At 43.7% G+C, this 20,977-nt stretch overlaps 1 protein-coding gene across 5 annotated transcripts in view; it reads left to right on the forward strand.

The window, feature by feature from the left end:
- The window catches only part of RERE (arginine-glutamic acid dipeptide repeats), a 439,014-nt gene that overhangs the window by 330,390 nt on the left and 87,647 nt on the right, over positions 1-20,977 (forward strand). For all 5 annotated transcript variants that reach the window (XM_077763853.1, XM_077763852.1, XM_077763854.1 and 2 more), the window contains one exon: positions 16,949-17,047. In XM_077763853.1, coding sequence (XP_077619979.1) covers positions 16,949-17,047 — 99 coding nt within the window. The remainder of the gene's footprint in view (positions 1-16,948; positions 17,048-20,977) is intronic.

The raw sequence follows: 20,977 nt of genomic DNA on the forward strand, positions 1-20,977 counted from the left end.
GCCCTGTTTCTTGCTTTTTAATTTAGTCTGGCAAGCTCTCCCTTTTGTTGGGAGTGTTTAGACCATTTTAATTTAATGCAGTTGACCATCAGGTTATATAAAACTTGAGCCACATGTACACATTCTTTTTTATTTATTTATTTATTTATTTAATTTATTTATTTATTGTTTACAAATAGTTTATTGTCAAATTAGCTTCCACATAACACCCAGTGCTCATCCCNATAGATAAACCACATCTTTTTGATCCATTTGTCTGATGATGGACACTTAGTCTCTTTCCATGTTTTAGCTATTGTGGAGAGTGCTGCTATGAACATTGGGGCACATGTACACATTCTTAAGAGCATATCTTGCTTTGGAGAATCCCAGTAGTAGTTAATATATCACAGTTTCATAGTTTCATGGCTTACTATTTTTGATACAGTGGTGACCTTGCAGAATAGTTAGGCATATGGTTGTATCACTTATGTTAAAAGATGTATTTCGTCTCTTTACTTCATAAGTAAAAAATAAAAAATTGTATTGATGTAGAGGAAGATGATGTGATAAATGTGTTGGCCTCTCTTGCTGGAAGAGGAAGGTATTCTTAGTGGTGGGGCGTACTCCTCAGTGTATGTCAGGGAAGGTATGTTATATCTTAGCATTTTAAGTCGTGAACACCTATAAATGTAAAATTGTTCTAGTTGCACTTTTGCAGTGGTGTTTCCTCTAGAAGATCTGACATAGAATGTTTCTGTATAGTGTTCAGGTATGTGTTTCTTCATATGCAGTTTCTATGAGGTTCATCTGTGTACTTTAGTTTACATATAATTTGTAAACATACTAGTATGTAACATAGAGATGGCCTGTATTATTCTAATGGGATTCAGCCATGTTTAAGTCCTTGCATTTATTTGGCCTTTTACAAGATCAAAATCACTCTTAGAAACTAGCAGAACACTGTAGTTTGAGACTAAGGTTTTCTAGAAAATATCATGCTGACTTATTTTTACTAAATTGATACTGGATTTCATTCTTTGGGCTTAAATATCTTTCCCATTTCCTAATAAAATCCAAATTCTTTTGACTTCTCTTTCTCAGAATTAATTTTCATTTTTATGTTTACCCTCTCTCACTAATACTAAACATATATATTCTTACTATATATAAGTAAAATTTATAATCATGCAGCAAAGATTTCACTTTTGTCTGGACAGTTTTATTCCTTGAAATATGGATGGCTTTCAGATGTTTGAATTAAGCTTTTTACATATTCAAGAGAGTATATATTGGTTTGCTTATTTATTTATGCACACACACATCTCCTACAATAAAGGCTTCCAGTAGCTTCATAGTTTTTTATCTCTGATCTATAAATATCACTATTTGTTAACCATTGAGTATTAATCATCTTTGTTTTCTGAGCCATAGCTCAATGCCTGGTACATGGTAGAAAGGCACTAAATATTTGTTGAATGATTGAGTAAATAAATTAGGTTCAAGTCCAAATCATATTTGATCACCCAGAACTTGGTATTAGAAGGTTGACATAACGGAGTGTACGGATAAGCCTGCTCTGAGGGTCATTTTCATCTTTCCCTCTTTTATTCTAAAAAAATAAGTCGATGGAATTTCTTTCAGACGTTTTCTATTTGTTCATCATAAATGGACTTCACTAAAGCATCTGGCCCTGACTGAGCTTTGCAGTACTTAGGACTTAGATGAATGTTGAGAGTTTCCCAGCTGCCAAATAAGGCATTACTGGGAATCCCTTTTATTATAGCTTGTCTAAAGCTTATGATCAGGATTCTTGTGATGTTCATTCCACACTCACATCCTCACTTAAATTCTTTTTACCAGTTCTCCATTCAGATTAGTCAGCAATAAATGGTTATAAGATGGTGGGTTTTTTTCTCTAGGATTTTGATTTGCTGCTGTAAAAACGAATGGGAAAAGTTTATATGCTGCATGATTTCTTATTATGGGAATCCAGTAAATTTCAGAACAGCACCTTATGTGAATCAGCCTTGACAAGCATCTCTCCTAGTGTTTTATTTATATTATAGCAGGATATTGGAGTCTACCGCACATTACATTGTTAATTACAGCATTAGCAAAGATGCACTGGAGGTTTTCTGCTGTAACCAAGGCCTTTTCAACTGGTTATCAGCATAATAATATATAAAGTTGAGGTTTTATTTATTGTCCTTTGACCAATTAGAGACATTTTGAACTTCTGTTTTGAAAGTTGTTCACGTGTTTAGAAATTTACCAATGTGGCTCCCTTTGAGCTGAGAACTTCATAAATTGACTTCTGTTTAAAAGTTCCAAGCAACAGCCCTTTGACAAATTACATGATTTATTCTTTTCGTCTCATTTGAATGAAGATGACTTTTAAATTTAATGCTTTGATGACGTATTCCTTTTTAGATGATCTGTAGCGTTAGTCAAAGTTGAGCTTTATGCCCCACTCAGTTCTCTTACTAAAGACAACAGAGAGCATTTCCAGCGTGTCTTGAGTGACTGGAGAGATAAAAGACCACTTACACTAACCTCTGGTTGTGGCACCTTCATGACTTACTGCTGCATTGGTTTTGTATTTGATTGTTGTGACAGAAAAGCATTTCTCCTGATGCAGGTCTTTGTGAGCATAGCCCTGCTCTGTTTCTCCATGTGAATCACTCTCCGCTTCTTTGCCCATTTCTAAATTATGACCTTTTTTTTTAATGCTCATATATTCTTGGGGGGAGGGGTGGGGGCAGAGAGAGAGGGAGACACAGAATCCGAAGCAGACTCCAGGCTCTGAGCTGTCAGTACGAGCCTGATGCAGGACTCAAATTCACAAACCACTAGATCATGACCTGAGTTGCTGTCAGATGCTTAACTGACTAAACCACCCAGGCACCCTTCTTTAGCCATTTCTTTTCTTTTCTCTCTATTCTTGTTTTTCCTCTTAATTTTTAGAATAGCTTTTTTTTGGTAACATTTTATTTTTTTTTTAATTTATTTATTTATTCTGGAGCACCTGAGTGGCACTGGTTAAGCATCTGGCTTCCAACTTCAGGTCATGATCTCACAGTTCCTGAGTTCAAGCCCTGCATTAGGTTCTCTGCTATCAGCACAGAGCCCACTTTGGATCTTCTGCCCCCCTCTCTCTCTGTCTCAAAAAAAAAAAAAAAAAAAAGAAAAGAAAAGAAAATTCACTTATTTTGAGAGAGAGTGCATGCATTCACCAGCAGGGTAGGGGCAAAGAGAGAGAGAGAATCCCAAGTAGGCCCCAAGCTGTCAGCACAGAGCCCGGTACAGGGCTTAATCCCAGAAACTATGAGATCATGACCTGAGCTGAAATCAAGAGTTGGATGCTTAACCGACTGAGCCACCCAGGTGTCCCAAGTGCTTTTTTATGAATGAATTAATTTAATCTTCATGCTGGTTCTCTGATAGAAGCATGATTATCACCTACAGATGAATAAGCACACCCCGTCCTATAGATTTAGATACGTGATAATTTAACCTCGAAGAAAGACTAGAACTGTCAGTGCCTTACAGCAGTCTTCTTGAAATGTCCAGTGAATCTGTAGTTTGGGGGCTTCGCCCTTCAGCCCATTGGAAGTCCTTCATACCCTGGCCTCTCTGTGCATCTCCATCCTTTCTTGCAGGGACCAGGGAATTGATTTGGCTTTTACTTTTGTTTGGCACAAGTCAGAAAGTTCCCTTACAAATTTAAGAAACTTCTTTCTCAGATGATTTCTTTTCTCCATGCTAAAAACTGGTGAAATGTTTTGAGAATTACTTGGTGTTTTGAAAGAACACTTAACATCAATCAGAATTTTACTCTTCTGTGAACCTATATTAACCATTGATATTAACATAAGAAGTTTCAAATCGGAATAAAAGCCCTTAGTCGTTTTACATTTAAGAAGAGAATATGATAAAATTGTTCACTGATTTATTTATTCAGTAGTAAACATCACTGAATTCTTGCACTTTGCAAAGCCTTTATGGGAGGGCATTTGTTAGAAGTGTTAATAATCTGAGTAAGCATTTAATCTTCGAACACAGCAGGCCCCTGAGTTTTAAAAGGGCTCATATGTTACCATCAGTTCTAAAATATACTATAGATTACTAAAATTTATAATATTTGTGCTAGTATGTATGTTTCATATACTAGTTTTCAAATATTCTTGGGGATACTTTTTTTGATAGCTCTCCTAGATAACTTTTTTACCCCCAAATTTTGAAAGTTGAGATATTAGTTTCTTGTGGCTGCTCCAGCAGATTACCACAGACTTGCTGGCTCAACACAACAGAAATGTGCTCTCTCCCAGCTCTGGAGGCCAGAACACGCTCCCTCAGGCTCCTCAGAAGGATCGTTCCTTCCTTGCCCGGCCTCCCGTGGCCACTGGCGCTCCTTGATTTGGGGCCACATCCTTGTCATCACAGTGCCTTCCCCTCGGCGGGCCTGCACCTTCTCTCTTCTGTGTTTTTCCACTGCCTCTCTTTTACATTTTTTTTTTTTCTTTAAATGTTTGTTTTATTTTTTGAGGTGGGGTAGCAAACCGTGGTGGGGCAAAGGGGAGGGGGGAGAAATCCCAAGCAGGCTCCCTGTTTCAGTGAGAAGCCAAGGCGGGGCTTAGACTCATAAGCAGTGAGATCATGACCTGAGAGCCGAAATCAGGAGTCGGACATTTAACCGACCGAGCCACCCAGGCGCCACACTGCCTCTCTTTTATAAGGACGCTTGTCATTGGACATAGGTACCACTTAGATAATCTAGAATTATTTCCTCATCTCAAAATCAACAACTTCATCCTTTCTGCAAAGACCATTTTTCCAAATAAGGTCTCCTCTGGTACAGAGACTTGATATGGGTATCTTCTGGTGGTCATTTTTCAGCCTTGCACAGTTGAGTTTTGTTATTATATAATGTGTCACTAAAATAAATTATAATATGTATTTGTAACAGTTTATTTTTATCTTGATACTGAGAGTATAAAAATATTTCTAATAGGGACTGTGATATTTCTGTACATCTGAGGACATTTGATTTCTAAAATAGTACAGTAGTTGTATAGTATATAGTGCAGTGTATCTGGCTTTCCTTTTACAAAGAACATAATTATTTAGGCAATAGAATTGTTATATACAGCTACTATATTAGCCGATTTATTCTGACCGGTGAGTTGCTGAGTATTCTTTCCTTGGCTCTACCTCAGAGCTCCCTAGCCAGGCCCCAGGGGAGCCCTCAGGGGCAAGGTCTTGTGTTGCTGGCAGGCTTGATCTCTGAGACGGTTGCCCTTGAAGCTATTTCTCTTTGAAGTCTCTGCCTTCTTTTCCAGTTTCTAGTCTAACCCTGTAGCCCTGCCTCGAGCCTGGCCCAGCCGGACTCTGACAGACGGTGTTGCCCAGGCCAGCGCTCTCATCCGGGAGGCCGACGTTCCCCCAGAGCCGATCTCGGGCTGGGCCCCTAAGGTGACCACACGGGGCTGCCTGCCCTTGACCTTCGTGCGGCCCTGCCTGCTGGTTGGCCTGTGTTCTCCCTGTGCGCTCTAGGTGTTGAGACGCATATTCCGGCTCACCCAGGACTCAGGAGTACCTGTCATCCAAGCATTTTTAGGAAGGTTGACCCCTCATTTTTCTCCTTTTTTTCCGTTTCAGAAGTGAGGTATCTATTTTCATGTGTTCCTAAATCACGCCTGCCTTTACTTGCTACCCCTTGAGTCATCATTATGCTACCATCGCACAAAATTGTGTGCAACTGTTAGAGTTTGTGGCTTTTGGTTTGCGTAATACTTTGCAAGTTTTGGGATCTTCACAGTCGGGCTGGCTTCTGCCGCTGCTGCTTGGATATCACACAGTTTTCTCCGTTCTCGTAAGACCCTTGAGTGGGAAAAGCAGAATATCAGAAGCGAAGTTTCTAAGGCCCAGAGTCAGGCCTTCTTGGTTCTGCAGGGCCATCACTTGAGAGCGCTGCCATGGCGGCCCCAGACCCTGTTTTGCTTCTTTCTGAGTCACCAGCTCTGTCCTTGGCTACGGTTTCCAGATAAAAGAACAGCCACTCAGAGGCGTTCCTGACTCTGGAGCCATGCACACTTCTGTGTATGCCTCTTTCATTTGCCTTGTCCCATGACTTTATCATTGTGATCAAAAAGAAGTGTCCTGTTCTTTTACACAGCGTTAAAGTTACTGGTCAGAAGTCACCGCGGTTAAGGTCCCCTCGCCCCGTGGATTGGGGGCTGTCATTCCTGCACCCTAAACTCAACTTAGTGGGATTTAAAGTAATTTCTGTAAATGTTTCCTTCTTAATACTTATGCAGTTGCTCTTTAGGGATTATTTTTTTGTTTTTGTTTTTTAAGTAATCTCTGTGCCCAATGTGGGATTTGAACTCAAACCCCCAGGATAAGGCTCTCATGTTCTAATGATGGAGTCAGCCAGGCACCCCTCCCTGGTCTTAAGGCTTTCTGTTTTTATTAAATTTTATTTATAATTTTATTTATTTTATTTTCTTAAATTAACTTTCTGAAGGAATCTGGTTAAAATTTACTCATAGCTGACCTTTCACATACACTTTCTAGTTTAATTTGCATTTATGAATAGGTTCACTAGTGCATACATCTCCATGAGAAGCACAGAACTAGGTTTTTTTCTGTGACCCTCTGGTTTAGAGCCGTACATACTGGTTTTCTGTATTCAAGGCTGGGAGGATGCTGAGGAAATGAAAAAGCATTTTAATATCCACTTGTGGCCCTGAACCATTTCCACTTGTGATCAGACGTAGGTCTTTCCAAATTGACAAATAATTATCATTCAGAAAAGCAGCATACGCAGTCTAGATTGATGCGTCTGCCAGTAATTTTTCCGTGTGTGGCCCAAGTTATACTCATTCTGTATCTTTAAGCTGCATCTTCTCCTTAAGGGACTGATTGATTTGCTGAGTCCCAAGGAGTCAGCCTCCCCTCAGGAACACTCAGCTTCTAGCTTGGATCTACGACAGCTTGCTTTCTCTCTATGTCCTTTGCCTGGACTCTCACACAAAGAGCAGGAAGAAAGATTTTGTTTTTAGGAAGTGAGGTTTTATATATATGTTAGCTATATAGATGATTAACTATCCATACTTTTATTTAAAAGCCTGTGGCATAAACTATTCATTTTCACAGAAACCTGGTGATTAAGACACTGCACAGAGGATGTAAGTGAGGATCCTGCAGCAGCTTGCTGTTCAGGGCTCGACTCGGGCAGGTTGGCCGAGTTCAGTGGCTGTATTGTTTATTTTACTCTTTTTCTACCTGAGTGTATTAAAATATTACCATTTATGTATTCAAAATTTTTTTAATGTTTGTTTATTTTTGACAGAGAAAGAGACAGAGTACGAGCAGGGGAGGGGCAGAGAGAGAGAGGGAGATACAGAATCCAAAGCAGGTTCCAGGCTCTGAGCTGTCTGCACAGAGTCCGACGCGCGGCTCGAACCCACAAACTGTGAGGTCATGACCTGAGCCGAAGTCAGGTGCTCAACTAATGGAGCTACCCAAGCACCCCCTGTTTATGTATTGAAAACCAGTATCCTTTAGTATTTCACCTTAAAAGAAATCTCTGTAAAGAGAAGGGATGTTAGAAACTTTGAAGTTCCACGGGGAGCCTGGGTGGCTCTATCAGTTAAGCATCTGACTCTTGATTTCGGTTCAGGTCATGATCTCAGGGTCGTGAGATTGGGCCTCGCGCGGGGCTCTGCACTAATAAGCATGGAGTCTGCTTAGGATTCTCTCTCTCATTCCCTCTGTCCCCTTTCTCCTACTTGCTCTTTTCTCTCTCTCTAAAACAAAACAGAACAAACAACTTTGAAGTTCCAAAAATGACCTCATTCGGCCCCTCCACTGCAGGTGAGGAAGCTGGGGGCTGCGCTGCTGTACAGACGAGCAACCCGAAGCCCCTTGCCCAGGCCTCTGCTCCTCCCAACACAGTTGCTTACTCTCCCTTCCGTTTCCTGGTTCCCAGACTCAGGTGTTTGCTTGGTTCCCCACAAGTCACCAGGTTCTCAGTTTCCATTCTCAGTCCCCCATTTCATCCATCTTATGAGTATTGCAGAATAAATTTCCTTCCTGTGGCATTCTAAAGCTCGTCTGCTTTCCTCAGCGCTGCTTCCCCGTGATGGTCATGCACCCCTGTCCTTTTTTAGTCTTTTGTCTTTGAGGGACTATTTCCTGCGCTCCCAGAATCCTGCTCAGTGATTGCCACCCAGCTCTTCATCCTAAATGTTCTCCAAAGTAGGTTCTGCAGCTGAGAAAACGGAGGTGTAGAGAAAGAATGAACTTACCTGTGATCACACAGCAGCTGGTGGCAGAGCTGGGCACCCTTTCCTGTTTGGGCCTCATGTCTGCAGAACTCCCAAACCTCGTTGTCGGTCCCAGGGCCTCCGTGGGTTCTTCTTTTCAGGTGTTTATGAAGAGGGTGTCCGATCAGAGCCTCAGAATAGCTCGGTGGTCAGAAATGGCCAAGACATTCAGAGTTTGGTTTGTTCTATATTTTTAACATAGTTTACTGATGTCAGTTGATGCCGGCATTTGATGCCTCCTGTTCTGTGGGTTTTAAATACCTTCAAAGACACCTTAGGCAGGAGGTGGAGACCCACAAATATCTAGACCCCATATTGCATGAGAAGTAATTAAGAATGAGAAATAATACGGCAGTGTTGTATCAGCCATGGGAAATTCGGTTGTGATGTGTTACCTGGACATATTGCTGCCTATTTTTATGGGTTCCTAGAGTGTTTTCAGTTTGGTTGTTGCTCTTCATTAACGATAGGCAAGGTTATCAGTCATATTGCACTGATTGTTGATTTTCAAAACCTGCTGTATGAAGTCATCTTGGTTTTTCAAAATGGTAAACTGTTCACTGGCATTCTGTATGTTTAGGATAGCTCATTTCCCTCTTTTCTTCACGTGTGTGCCTTTCCTCCTCTCAGTGGCTGGTTCCCTCCTTCCCGCCTGCCCCCCACGTGCAGACAGACAGCCTGCTGGCTGCGTCATTGCAGCTGGAGGAGCCAGGGGCCCTCCAGGCCAGAGCTGCCCCAGGATAGCCTTGGGTGCGGGCCTGGGTCTCCAAGCTCCTCCTGGACGGGACTTTATGTGAGAGTCTTAGCTCTGCTGCCGTGGAAGTGGCCTTGAGCAAGATAGCCGACCTCTCAGTTTTGCTTCCTCATTTTTAGTGCTCTTGCCACCCACGGTGATGTGAGGACTGGTGGAGGCCGGCAGATCTCAGAACGCGCCCCGCACACGCGGCGCCCAGTGAGTTTGGCCGCCCCTCCTCGCTCTTTGTGGCCCCAGGCGTGGATTCTGGGACCTTGTAGTTACGCACAGAGTGTCACAGGGAGGGTGGGGTCAGTGACTGTGTTTTCCCTCTGAAAACTCCCCAGATCTGCCCCTCAGCCCCACTTAAAGTGGCTACGTTCTGCCTTTTGGCCGCAGTCTTTAAAATGTGTTTTCCGTAAGAACATTTGGACAAGTTCAGCCTTTCCAGTAATTAAATAGCATTATTTAGAGTGACAGTGGCCAAACAAAAATGAATAGTGTGCCTGTAGTTTCAGTTCTGGTTTTTAATGCATCCAGGCACCATAGTTGGAGCTTGACTAGCCCAGGGGTGATGGTGGTATGCCCGAGAATATTATGGACATCCGTAAATTACAGATTGTGAGAAAATTTTTTCAAGTTTTGTCTTTGATTTCCGTAAGATCTTTCTCATTTACGTTAATGGTTGAAATAATTAAAACTACATGAAGAATTTTAAGATCTCTTCCAAATCCTACTTTTTTCCTTCCTAAGCTATTTTGGCACTTTCTTGCAAATAAACATTTCACAGAGCAAAGGACTTTTAAATCTAACACTGTTCTTAATGGACTGCAATTATTTAATATTTAGCATGTATGCTGTCTAAGGCTTTTCCTACAGTTATTATAATGGCTATAATTGCAAAAGGATGCTTTGGGGTAGGAGAAACTGCCAGATGCAATGCTATTTGATCTAAAAAGGTCACAGTAAAAGGGACATTTAAATTAAGTTATAAATTACAATTGAAGAACAATATTTTGATGTGTGAGACCGGAGATGTCAGAGCAGCGAGATGTAATTCATGGGTTCATTATAGAGCAGAGTGCCTGACAGCTGAGCCGCGCCAAAAGGAAAATTTATTTGCAACATCACGCAGACCGAAAACGGCAGCTAAGATGAGAAGCCAGTGCGGAAACTTGAGGCCTTGTGGTGATGCACAGCGTCTGTGCTAATACGACTGCCGGGGGTCCAGAGAGGCCTAGTGATTGCTGTAATATAAACGAGGTGTTTGGACATGTGCACGTTTTCAGTCTTATTTAAGTTAAGACCTCATTTTTGCTCATAAAATAACATACTTTATAACCAGGCATTACTGTTGATTCTCTCACCTCTCCATCTAATACACAGATTTGCTGAAGATTCAAAATTGTTTAGGCAGGAGAGTTTAAGCTTGAAACAGGATCTCCATCCATGGCGGCTCCGAGGAAGGATATAATTTACTCTTTATAGCAATCCATGAGAAGTTCAATCATGAGTTAATTAAACTGTAGGCAGTCATTAAGTATTATTTATTTTTTCGAGAAGCTTGCCAGTAAAGCACTTATATATATTAAATTATAGAAAGTAATAAGCAGAGAATGATTTGTCAGGCAGAGCGAGAGTAGCAGATTTAACTTGGGCAATTATGCAGAAATGTGTTTTCCATCTTGTGGCATGGCCCTTTCTCCCTACTGATCACGGAGAGGTCAGAGGCTGTAGCGGACAGTCGAGGGTTCATGGTCACCAGCGCTATACAGTAGGTGATCTCTTGAACTACTCTGCATCGAGCAGTCTTAGGTGAGAGATGTGTACCTAAAATGTTACTTGCGGTGATGACGCCCCTACACAGTTCATAGCTTTTTGACATTTCATGTATCTTGTCATGCTGCATCTCATTTAATACCTTCCATTGTCTTTTGACACAGCTGAGGGATAGTGGTGTTAGGCCCATTTGACGGATGAAAACCTCACCTCACCCGGTTTGTGGCAAAATTGCTGACGAGACTGTCTCCTCCTTCAGATCATGTGCCGTGCGCACGCGGTATTGACAGAAGGCATGGACTCTGGGGTGGTTTATAGAGAAGGGGCTGCTGGGCGCCTGAAGTCGTGGAGAGGTTGTCATGCAGCTGGCTAAATGTGTCCAGTTACGTGCGGCGCAGTGCCTTTGGCTCTGTGGGTTCAGTGTAGCGGTGCCGTTTGCTACGGTAGAACCAGACCAGGGGCTTGTTACTCAGGCTGCTCTTGCTTTTAGTCCCGAATCTCCTACCACATCCACTCTGCGGCCTCGCTCACGCACTGACGGCACCAGGAGCCGCTTAGTGACCCTTGTCAGAAGGATGGAGGGCAAAGAGGAGGTGGTGCGAACGGCCTAACTCCCAGNGGTGGACACCCAGCAGGAAGAGTTCCTCTTTGCTGTTTCACAGTGAACAGACCAAAGCTGAGGAAGGAAGGAACACAGCCTGGGGCGTCTGTGGGACAAGGCCAGGGAGCAAAGACCGCAGTGCTGGAAACTGAGCACTGAGGGATAGTCCCACGATAGAGTGGCTCCAAAGGTTAGTGGTTGAAGAATCACCACGTTGTCATCAGATTCCCCAGATACTGGCCTGTGGTTCAGGGGGAGACAGGATTTATGGTAGAAGGTGCGGTGGTGTGGGAGCAGCAGGTGTACAAGTCGGTGCCTTCCGGGTCGCCGGATCCCGTGCACACGTGCACGTGCACCCTTGTGATGGTGGATTTGAGAACAGTGGTTTCTGCTGAATGACACCCTGCTTCCGTGGCTGGCGGGGGATGGGGATGGCGTAAGACCTAAGTGCTTCTCTCCCCAGTAGTGTGTAAACGTTGGAAGCTGACTGAGTAACAGTGCCTTTTCTTGGTCCCCACATTTTGCACTGGTCTTTTCCCATTTGCCCTAAACTGGTACAGCTCACCGTACTCCACATTAAAATCGCATTTACTACCAGGTTTTTACCAGTCCTGCTTGGTTGCAAAATGGACAGAAGGATTACTTACCTTGCTTTACTTGCTTTTCCAAGGCTACAAAGTGAAGCTGTACGACATTTGAGGGGTTTTGCCTCGTCTTCATTGCAGTTTCTTTGAACAATCTTCTCTGGAGAAATGGTAGAAAATTCTATCCACATTAAAGGACCGTTTCCTTAGCGATACTGGGAAGCCTGTACTATGTAAATGTGCATGCGTGGCTGTGACCAGGTGTTTAAAATTTGAAATCCACATCATGTTTTCCTCAAGATGAAATTATTTTAATCTGTTAGAGCTCGATACTATACTAGAGGGGAATGTTTTTAATGACAATTTTAGAGATTTAAGAGAGCCAGTATTTTGGTAGACTTCATGCTAATTCACATAAGGAATGCAGTTGAAATACCCAGTTTAGCTCTTCCTCAGACATTATTTTGGCTCCCATCTGAAGAAGGAAAATCTTCACGAACATCTAGAAAACAAACTCCCTTTTAGAAGGTCTTGTTTGTCGCTTGATACATGGACTGAAGAAGATAGTGCCCCGCCTTTCGGGACCCTAGATTTTGAATGTGAGATTTAGATAGATGTGTTCTGCAGGACTGGGACTCAATGGCCATCACAGGTCACACCCTTCTCGGTCTTACTTTTCTGAGGACCGCTATCTGTGTTCTTCACAGGCTGTGTCTGTCCCTGGCAAGCACTCTGTAAATACTTGTGGGAAGAACGAAGGATGTTCTCAACAACAGTAATTTTCCCCAAGTGTTCAAAAGATAATCTTCATTTCTGTGAAGCTGTGTGGGCCATAATGACTTTTAGTATGTTAAAAGTAATAAAATGTCATTAAAGTATTTTTATAAAGAAATGAAGACTCAGTTTTCTCAGACAAAATTCCTAGAAAGTAGAAATAAATGTTAGTAACATTCAGAAGAAGGTGACTGTGTAGAGAGGTTCGTTTTGGTTCCCTTGACCCAGCCTTTATGCATTATTGAGGACAGCACAGTAATGCCTGAACTTCATTTGTTCAGTAAATATTCATCACTGTTGGCAAATAATCCCATACCTCTGACTTTTCAAATATGTCTTTGTAAAGGGTGGGAGAGGCAGGCACTAATATTTATTGGGTTCCTTTGCCAGAAAGGTCAGGAACAGGGATGGTTTAAGAAGACGGGCAGACAGTGGACCAGAGAAAGAACAGAGTAGCAGAAGGAAGCACAGTTTACCACACACGCTGCCGTGGCTTCTTCCAGGGAGAGCACAATGCCCCTCGAAGATTCGTGCAGGGTGCGCACTGGCCTGCGGGGGGGGCGGGGGGAGCATGAGCAGCCCCCTGGGAATTTTACCACGGGTGCCACACATGCCTCGGCCAGCCTGCCCAGCGGCCCAAACACCAGGAGTTCGGTGGGTCATTTAGAACGTGGCTTCCGGCTCGCATTCAGAGCTGTCCTCCGTTCACCGAAAGGCAGGAATGGCACAGGGAAGGACTGGCGACGTTTGATCTGGCTCCGTTCCTCCGGCCGTGCACTTTTGGAACAGGCCTTACGTTCTCACGAGTGTTTCCTATCAGTCGCAGGGGATTTAAAATTCTTCTTCATTTTTCCTGTGTACTGTACCAGAGTTTTACAGACTCCAAAAATTATTAATATGAGTAATCCTGTGAGACAGAAATGGTTTTGTTTATAGTTTAACAGTTTTTCTTTCTCTGGAAAGGCTACTGTCTAATCTAGAAAATCGAGTAGAGGCTGCTTCCCTTATTTATTTATTTTTGTTTCCTTTTATAAATAAATTGCTAATACTCATTTAGCGTATTATGTTCTAGTTACAGTTCTGAGCAATTTACATGCTTTTTCCTAATGCTAACCTCAGAATCCCCTAAGAGGTAGAAGTTATCACTCTACCATTTTTTAAAGTTTATTTTTATTTTTATTTATTTTGAGAGAGAGAACACGTGATTGTGCACATGAGTGGGGAAGTGAGAGGGAAAGTGAGGGGGGGGAGAGAGAGAGAGAGAGAGAGAGAGAGAGAGAGGATATGAATGAATAAGAATCAAAGCAGGCGCCGCACCATCCACATGGAGCCTGACGTGGGGCTTGATCTCATGAACTGTGAGATCATGACCGGAACGAAAATCAAGAGCTGGACGCTTAACTGACTTAGTCACCCAGATGTCCCCCTGCTACTCATTTTTAAAGATGACAAAATTAAGGCCCAGAGAAGATGAGTAGCTCGTCCGAGGTCACATGCTTAGTAGGTAACAGAGCTAGTATTTGAATCTGGACTGTCTGGCCCCAGAGTCTGTGGCCTCTGCTGCTCTCTTTACAGTTACCCAGGTATACAGTCACCTCCAAGGAAATGCTCTTAATACCCCATAAGCTTTTTATTAAGAATTCATGATTTGATCAACTTGAATTGATTTCAAATTATCACTAAAATGTGCTTTTTAAAAAATTAAATAGGCATGCAAATATTTTTCTTCAGTTCTGATCCATTTGTTAAGCTCATGTTCTAGATTTTTGTTCCATTGTGGAGCTTGACAAGTATCTGCTTGTGGAATATTGGGTACAATATGAAAATCTAACTTTATTTTCATCTTTTTATGTTTCTGAAAGAAGTCTAGATTAGACAGGTTTTTTGTTTTTTTTTTTTAATTTATTTTGAAAGAGAGCGAGTATGCATAGTGTGAGTGCAAGCAGGGGCGGGGCAGAGAGAAGGGGTGAGAGAGATTCCCAAGCAGGCTCCATGCTGTCAGCCTAGAGCCTGACATGGCGCTTGATCTCGTGACTCTGGGATCATGACCTGAGCCGAAATCAAGAGTTGGACGCTTAACTGACTGAGTCACGCAGGCGACCCTGGATAGTTTTCAAACATTTGCAAATTATGGTATTTTATTTTAGTATTCATTTAGTATAGTATTTATAGTATAATATTTTACTTCTTTAAGTCTAATGCTAGATGTTATAAAGATATAGAAGTTAATATCTAGCATTCATATTCATGACATATACCCCCAGTATATACCCAGTACCATCATCAAAACAGGATCCATATGAATTGTTGCTATAGGTGTTTTGTTTTAAGGTAGGGACTTATTGTTACAATTAACATATAGCCTGGACTTCCTTCAACCTGGGTTTAAAATAAATTGGGGTCCTCCAAACTGAGAATGCTCAGGAAATTTTAACTTCTAATACTTTCTGTTTCTCTGAACAACAATAAAAATGGATATTTGTCATAGCCCTCCCAATAGCAGTTGACTAGTTAGAAGAGAGGCTTGCGTGTATGTTTCAAATGTTATTTTAATTTATTCAACAAATGTTTACTGCAGGTGACGACATGCTCAGCCTAGGTCTGCTGCAGTTGCTAGGAAGGCAGCCTGTGTGTCCTTCTTAGGAGGCTTCCACTAAAGAGGGGAAACACCGTGTGCTTTTTTCTCGTGAGGCTATAGCTCTTTACTTACACCCAGGTGGTAGCAATTACTGCAGTCTACTTGGTCTTGTCATCTCATCTGTATTGTGTCCCCCACAACACATCCCAGGGGCTTGCAAATTTCCTGAAATAAAAACTGTGGGTTATAAGGTTTGTACTTTATTTGTGCTGAGTTCAGCAGATGCTGGTGAATCATCCAGATAGGGGACTGAGGCCCAGGCGAGGAGATCAGACCACCTGCCTGAGAGCAGGGCGGCCTTTGCCTGTTTTGCTCCCTGGTGTAGGCCCAGGGTCTGTTACGTTGCCTGGAACATAGCAGGCGCTCAGTCAACATAAGGCCAAATGTATTTGAATCAACTGAGCTTTAGATTGGGGTAGAGTCTACATAGGGATGATAGTTGGAGGAGTTTATTTATTAATGTAACCAGTATTTCTCCTGGATCTCCACACACTGTGGACTGTGTGAGGTATTGGGGCTGCAGGTTGTAGCCAAAATGGACTCTTTTGCCAGAGAACTAGGTCTGTAAAGGAAAGTCAGATTTCTAGGAAGGATTTTGGACGGACAGCCCCAGGTGGGGGAGTAGATTAAGCAAGAAGATCTTTCTACCAGCTACGTCACTCCATTGTCTGCAGGTTGAAGAGGATTGGAGTCACACAAGCTAAGAAAGGAGTGTCTTTGCAAGATATGGAGAGTGAGTGGTGTGGTGCGGGCACTGCCTGGGGTTGGAAAGGATGTGGAGTGGAAGAAGTTTATCACCTTTGATGAAAGAGAAGTCTGGCCCTAAAAGGAACGTGTAGATAAACCAGTATCTTCTTCACTGTGTGTACTGGACAGTTAGTATATGGTTACAGAGTTTCATTACAAAGCTCTTATAGTTTAGGTACTTCAGGATTTTTTTTTTTTTTTTTTTTTTTAGAAAAATTACTGCAGCAAAAAGACTTCAGAAATGCTACTGGGGAATAACATAATGCAGTAGGTCTTTGAACTGTTTGGGGGAGAAGGGGACAGAGTGGTTGAGAATTCATGTTGGCTGGGTCGGAGTCTTGGCTTTACTGCCTACTGGTTTAGAGTGGTGAGCGCCTTTAGCTGACCTTTCTGTGCCTCAATTTCCTCATCCATAAAATGGGGTGACCATACTTCCTACCTCATAAGCTTAAATGAGAGAATGAATATCTTCCTCAGAGGATTAAGAAAGATAATGAGTGTGCGGAATGTGCTCACCTCTGTGCCAGGTCAGATGCTCAGTAAATGTTTGCTGCTGTTCTTAACCGTGTTCCTGCTCTTGCCGAAATGTTCTCTGCCTCACCTGCCTCCCTTTCCCAGAACAGCCGGGCCTGGGGTGGGGGGGTCACAAATTCTCATGCTGACGAACATGCCCGTTCCACAATTCTTCTGTCAGAACAAACGCAGGGCTTCTCTTTTATTGATTTGCTTCTAGATCTGCTATTTGGCATGCTTATCTGACTAAAATTGTTGTTGTTTCAGCTACATGAAAGTGGTTATGATGCTGGCAAAGCCCTGCAGCGCCTGGTAAAGAAGCCTGTGCCCAAGCTGATTGAGAAATGCTGGACCGAGGACGAAGTGGTGAGCTCGGACGGGACTGGCCTGGCGGTCTGGGTCACGGGGTGTCTGCTTCTCAGTGCGCAACCTCCCTGCTCCTCCGAAAACTGTCCACAGCACCCATCAGTCAAAGAAGGAGACTTTAAACCTCCAGAGTGTACAGAAGGACTTGATTTTAGTAAGCTCAGTGGGAAGGATCTTCTCAGGTTTCATGGAAAGAGAAGAAATTATAGCATTGGTTGGCTGGTTTAGCAAGTCAGCGTTTGATGCCTCCCTATTGTAAGAGATAGGCATTTTTTCTAATGTTTATTTTTTATTTTTTAGAGAGAATGGGAGGGCGTGGAGGTGGGGCAGAGAAAGGAGGACAGAGGATCTGAAGCCGACTCAGCACTTTCAGCACAGAGCCTGATGCGGGGCTCGAACTCATAAACCGTGAGATCATGACCTGAGCTGAAGTCGGACATTCAACTGACTAAGCTACCCAGGTGCCCCTTAAGACATAGTATTTTATTTTATTTTATTTTATTTTATTTTATTTTATTTTATTTTATTTTNAGGCTCCAGGCTCTGAGCTGGCTATCAGCACAGAGCCAACGCGGGGCTCGAACCCACGAACTGTGAGATCATGACCTGAGCTGAAGTCGGCTGCCCAACCAACTGAGCCACCCAGGCGCCCCAAGACATAAGCATTTTAAAACCAGTTGCTGCATAAGCTAGAGTGAGGCTGGTGACTTGTTTTTATTTTGAGGGCCAGCAGGATCCCTAAGCTGCTGAAGGACATTACTGAGAAGCAGGTAGCATAGACCTGATTATGTAAATATGGTGGATCTTACATATTCATTCTGTTGTCGGAAGTACAAGGTAGGGAGATAAGATACATGCCCACAAAACCCCGCGGATTCCTGTCCCAGCTGGCTGAGTTCTCCTGAAGCTACATCCCCATCTTGTGACTTCCAAAAGGTATTGCCGTAGGAGACTTACAGACCTGTGCTTTTGCAGGTAGTCTTGTCTTTGAGCATCACCGCTTGGCATTTGGCCTTTAGGTTGAAAGAAATGAAGATAAAGGCTGTCACTGATAGACATATCGGTTTTAAGTTCCTCTCCTATGTTGTAAATATGCTAAAAAAGAGTGTTTCGAAGCTTTATGTGCTTTCCTGATCTTGCTCTTTTGTCTTCTTCAGCAATATTTATTAATATTAATAATACTTGTTGTGTGCCAGGTACTGTGCTAGGAGCGTATCCAGAACAAAGGTCCCTCCTCATGAGGCTTGTGTCTCAGAGGAGAGAGCATCTGTAAGTCAGTATTTGCCAAGTGGTGGTACACACGTGCTGAGGAAGACAGAGTAGGTAACGAGGACGGGGAATAGACTGGGTGAGGCGCTGTGTTGCATAAGGGGCTGAGGAAAGGCCTGCTAAGAACCATTGGAGCAGAGGGGGTCCCTTTTGGATCAGGGGCCCTACAGTGAAAGCATGGTAGGGGGGAGAGAAGTCTGGACCCCGGGCATGTCCAGGATGGAGACACGCACGTGTCTGCAGAGAAGGGATAGTGTAGGGATCAGGTGTGGCCTGTGGGTGCGGTGCCTCATTCTTTGCTTTGTGTGGGCAGATTCTAACCAGAGGGGTGCTACCATCTGCTAGCGGGGTGCCCTCTGGCCACTGAGTCACAGTGGGCTTCTGCGTCAATTGTGAGCATCCAGGCCTGAGACCAGTGACTGAAGAGCATGGTAGCAGTGCCGGTGAGAAGTGGGGAGATTGGGGAGCAGTGCCTGTGAGAAGTGGGGAGATCCGGAGTGCAGTGCCGGTGAGAAGTGAAATCAGGGTGCAGTGCCGGTGAGAAGTGATGAAATCGGGGTACAGTGCCTGTGAGAAGTGGGAAGATCGGGGTGCAGTGCCTGTGAGAATTGGAGAGATCGGGGTACAGTGCCTATGATAAGTGGGGAGATTGGGGTGCAGTGCCAGTGAGAAGTGGTGAGATCAGGGTGCAGTGTCGGTGAGAAGTGGTGAAATCGGGGTATAGTGCCTGTGAGAGGTGGGGAGATCAGGGTGCAGTGCCAGTGAGAAGTGGTAAAATCGGTGAGAAGTCGTGAGTTCAGGGTGCACCCTGGAGCCAGAGCCAAGAGGATTTGTCCGAGGAAAGGCCATAAGGGGGTTGGATGGTGGGGGGCCAAAGGAGGAGGCAGGGGGGATGGACTGAAGGAGCCCCTGAAGGTTCGGTTGGGAGAGAGCTTTTTCATAGTCCGTTAACACTTGCAGCTTATCAGATGCATGATCAAGTTGCTGCTGCTGTTTTGAAATTAAAAATTTATTTAAAAATTTTTATGTGGAAACTAATTTGACAATAAACTAGTTGTAAAAAAAATTTATTTAAAAATTTTTTTAATGTTTTATTTATTTCTGAGAGAGAGAGAGAGAGACAGCATGAGCAGGGGGGGTCAGGGTCAGAGAGAGGGAGATACAGAATCTGAAGCAGCTCCAGGCTCTGAGTGAGCTGTCAGCACAGAGCCAGACGTGGGGCTTGAACCCACAAACTGTGAGATCATGACCTGAGCCAAAGTTGGACGCTCAACCAACTGAGCCATCCAGGCGCCCCTTGAAATTAAAACTTTAAAACCTTTACCTGATCAGTAAAGAGTTGGAGGCATCTTAAACATTTGTTCCTGTTCAGACAGCGGCAGAGTACACGGGTCGCATCTGTTTGTTTTGTAAAGTCACTGTGGACCCATTTCTTTGACAAGGAGATCTGAGTTGTGATTGATGAAACTTAAAAATTCCTCAGAAAGTCTGGGTGAAGGAGGAGATGAGGGGCTGAAAAGGATGGAAGGAATGTGTGAAATGCCACCAACCCGGAGGCCCCGGTAGCGCCCATGTGCCCTGATGCCCTTCTGTTTCCTTCCTTTGCACTGACACCCTTGGGCTCCTTGGCGGCCGGGCGCTCTCCCTTCCTTTCTCCCAAGACCCTTCATTCCCTCTGGAATTTAAAGACTCCCACTTAAAAGAACGCTGCTTCCTTTTCCCTGCTGCACTTGCTTCTCTTGGGCACAATGTGGACAGTGTCCCTGCTGTCAGCAGACGGCCGGAGGCAAAGGGGAGTCTTATACGTCAGGAAAGGCCCAGCTTTATTTTGAAAAGTGAAGCACGACTCTAGGAGTCCATGATAATGACCCATAACTGCATAAGTCCTTGTCATCGGGCTCATTTTTATCATGTTTGCTTCTTGTTTCATTGTAAGTTTTGAGAAATAAGTTGGCAGTTCTCTAGCCCTTGCAGAACTCAGAGATCAAATGGTCCCCTTATTTACAGGAAGTTAAGCTTCACTTTCTGAAACCTCGAAAGTGAATGAGAAAGAGGGGTTGAATAATAATAGGCTGAAGGGAGCCTGTCAAATCTCAGACTGGCTTTATGTGGCAGCAAGGAATGGGCACTAGCGAGCCCCTGCCTTGGCCTGGTTTGGGCTGTGAGAGCACCGCGCTCTGTGTGTGTGGCCTCTTCCCTGGAACTCCCCACGTTACCCTGGCCTGGCGCTCGCAGGAGTGAGCAAAGCACGTGAGTCCCAACTCAAGTAAGTACATGGGCTGACCTCCCTTCTTTGCCCCTCTCAGTTTTCTGTGTACCTGGACATTTCCATTATTTTTTAGTTTACTTATTTTGTGGGGGAAGGGGCACAGAGAGATGGGGAGAGAGTCTCCCAAGCAGGCTCCGCACGGTCATCACGGAGCCCCAGTGTGGGGCTTAAACCCACAAACAGTGAGGTCATGACCTGAGCCAAAATCAAGAGCCAGACGCTTGTCCAACTGAGCTGCCTGGGCGCCCTGATATTTTCGTTATTTTTAAGCATCAGTTGCCTCCAGTATATCCATTTGATCTAACTGCAACAGCGTCGGTGAAGTTGTTTTCCTTTGCGTTTATATGAACTGGACACTCTGTGTGTGCGAGGGCTGGTGGGACGAGCCCCTC

This window comes from Crocuta crocuta, unplaced genomic scaffold (genome assembly GCF_008692635.1).
Source record: "Crocuta crocuta isolate KB4526 unplaced genomic scaffold, BGI_CrCroc_1.0 scaffold13, whole genome shotgun sequence".
Classification (NCBI taxonomy): domain Eukaryota; kingdom Metazoa; phylum Chordata; class Mammalia; order Carnivora; family Hyaenidae; genus Crocuta; species Crocuta crocuta.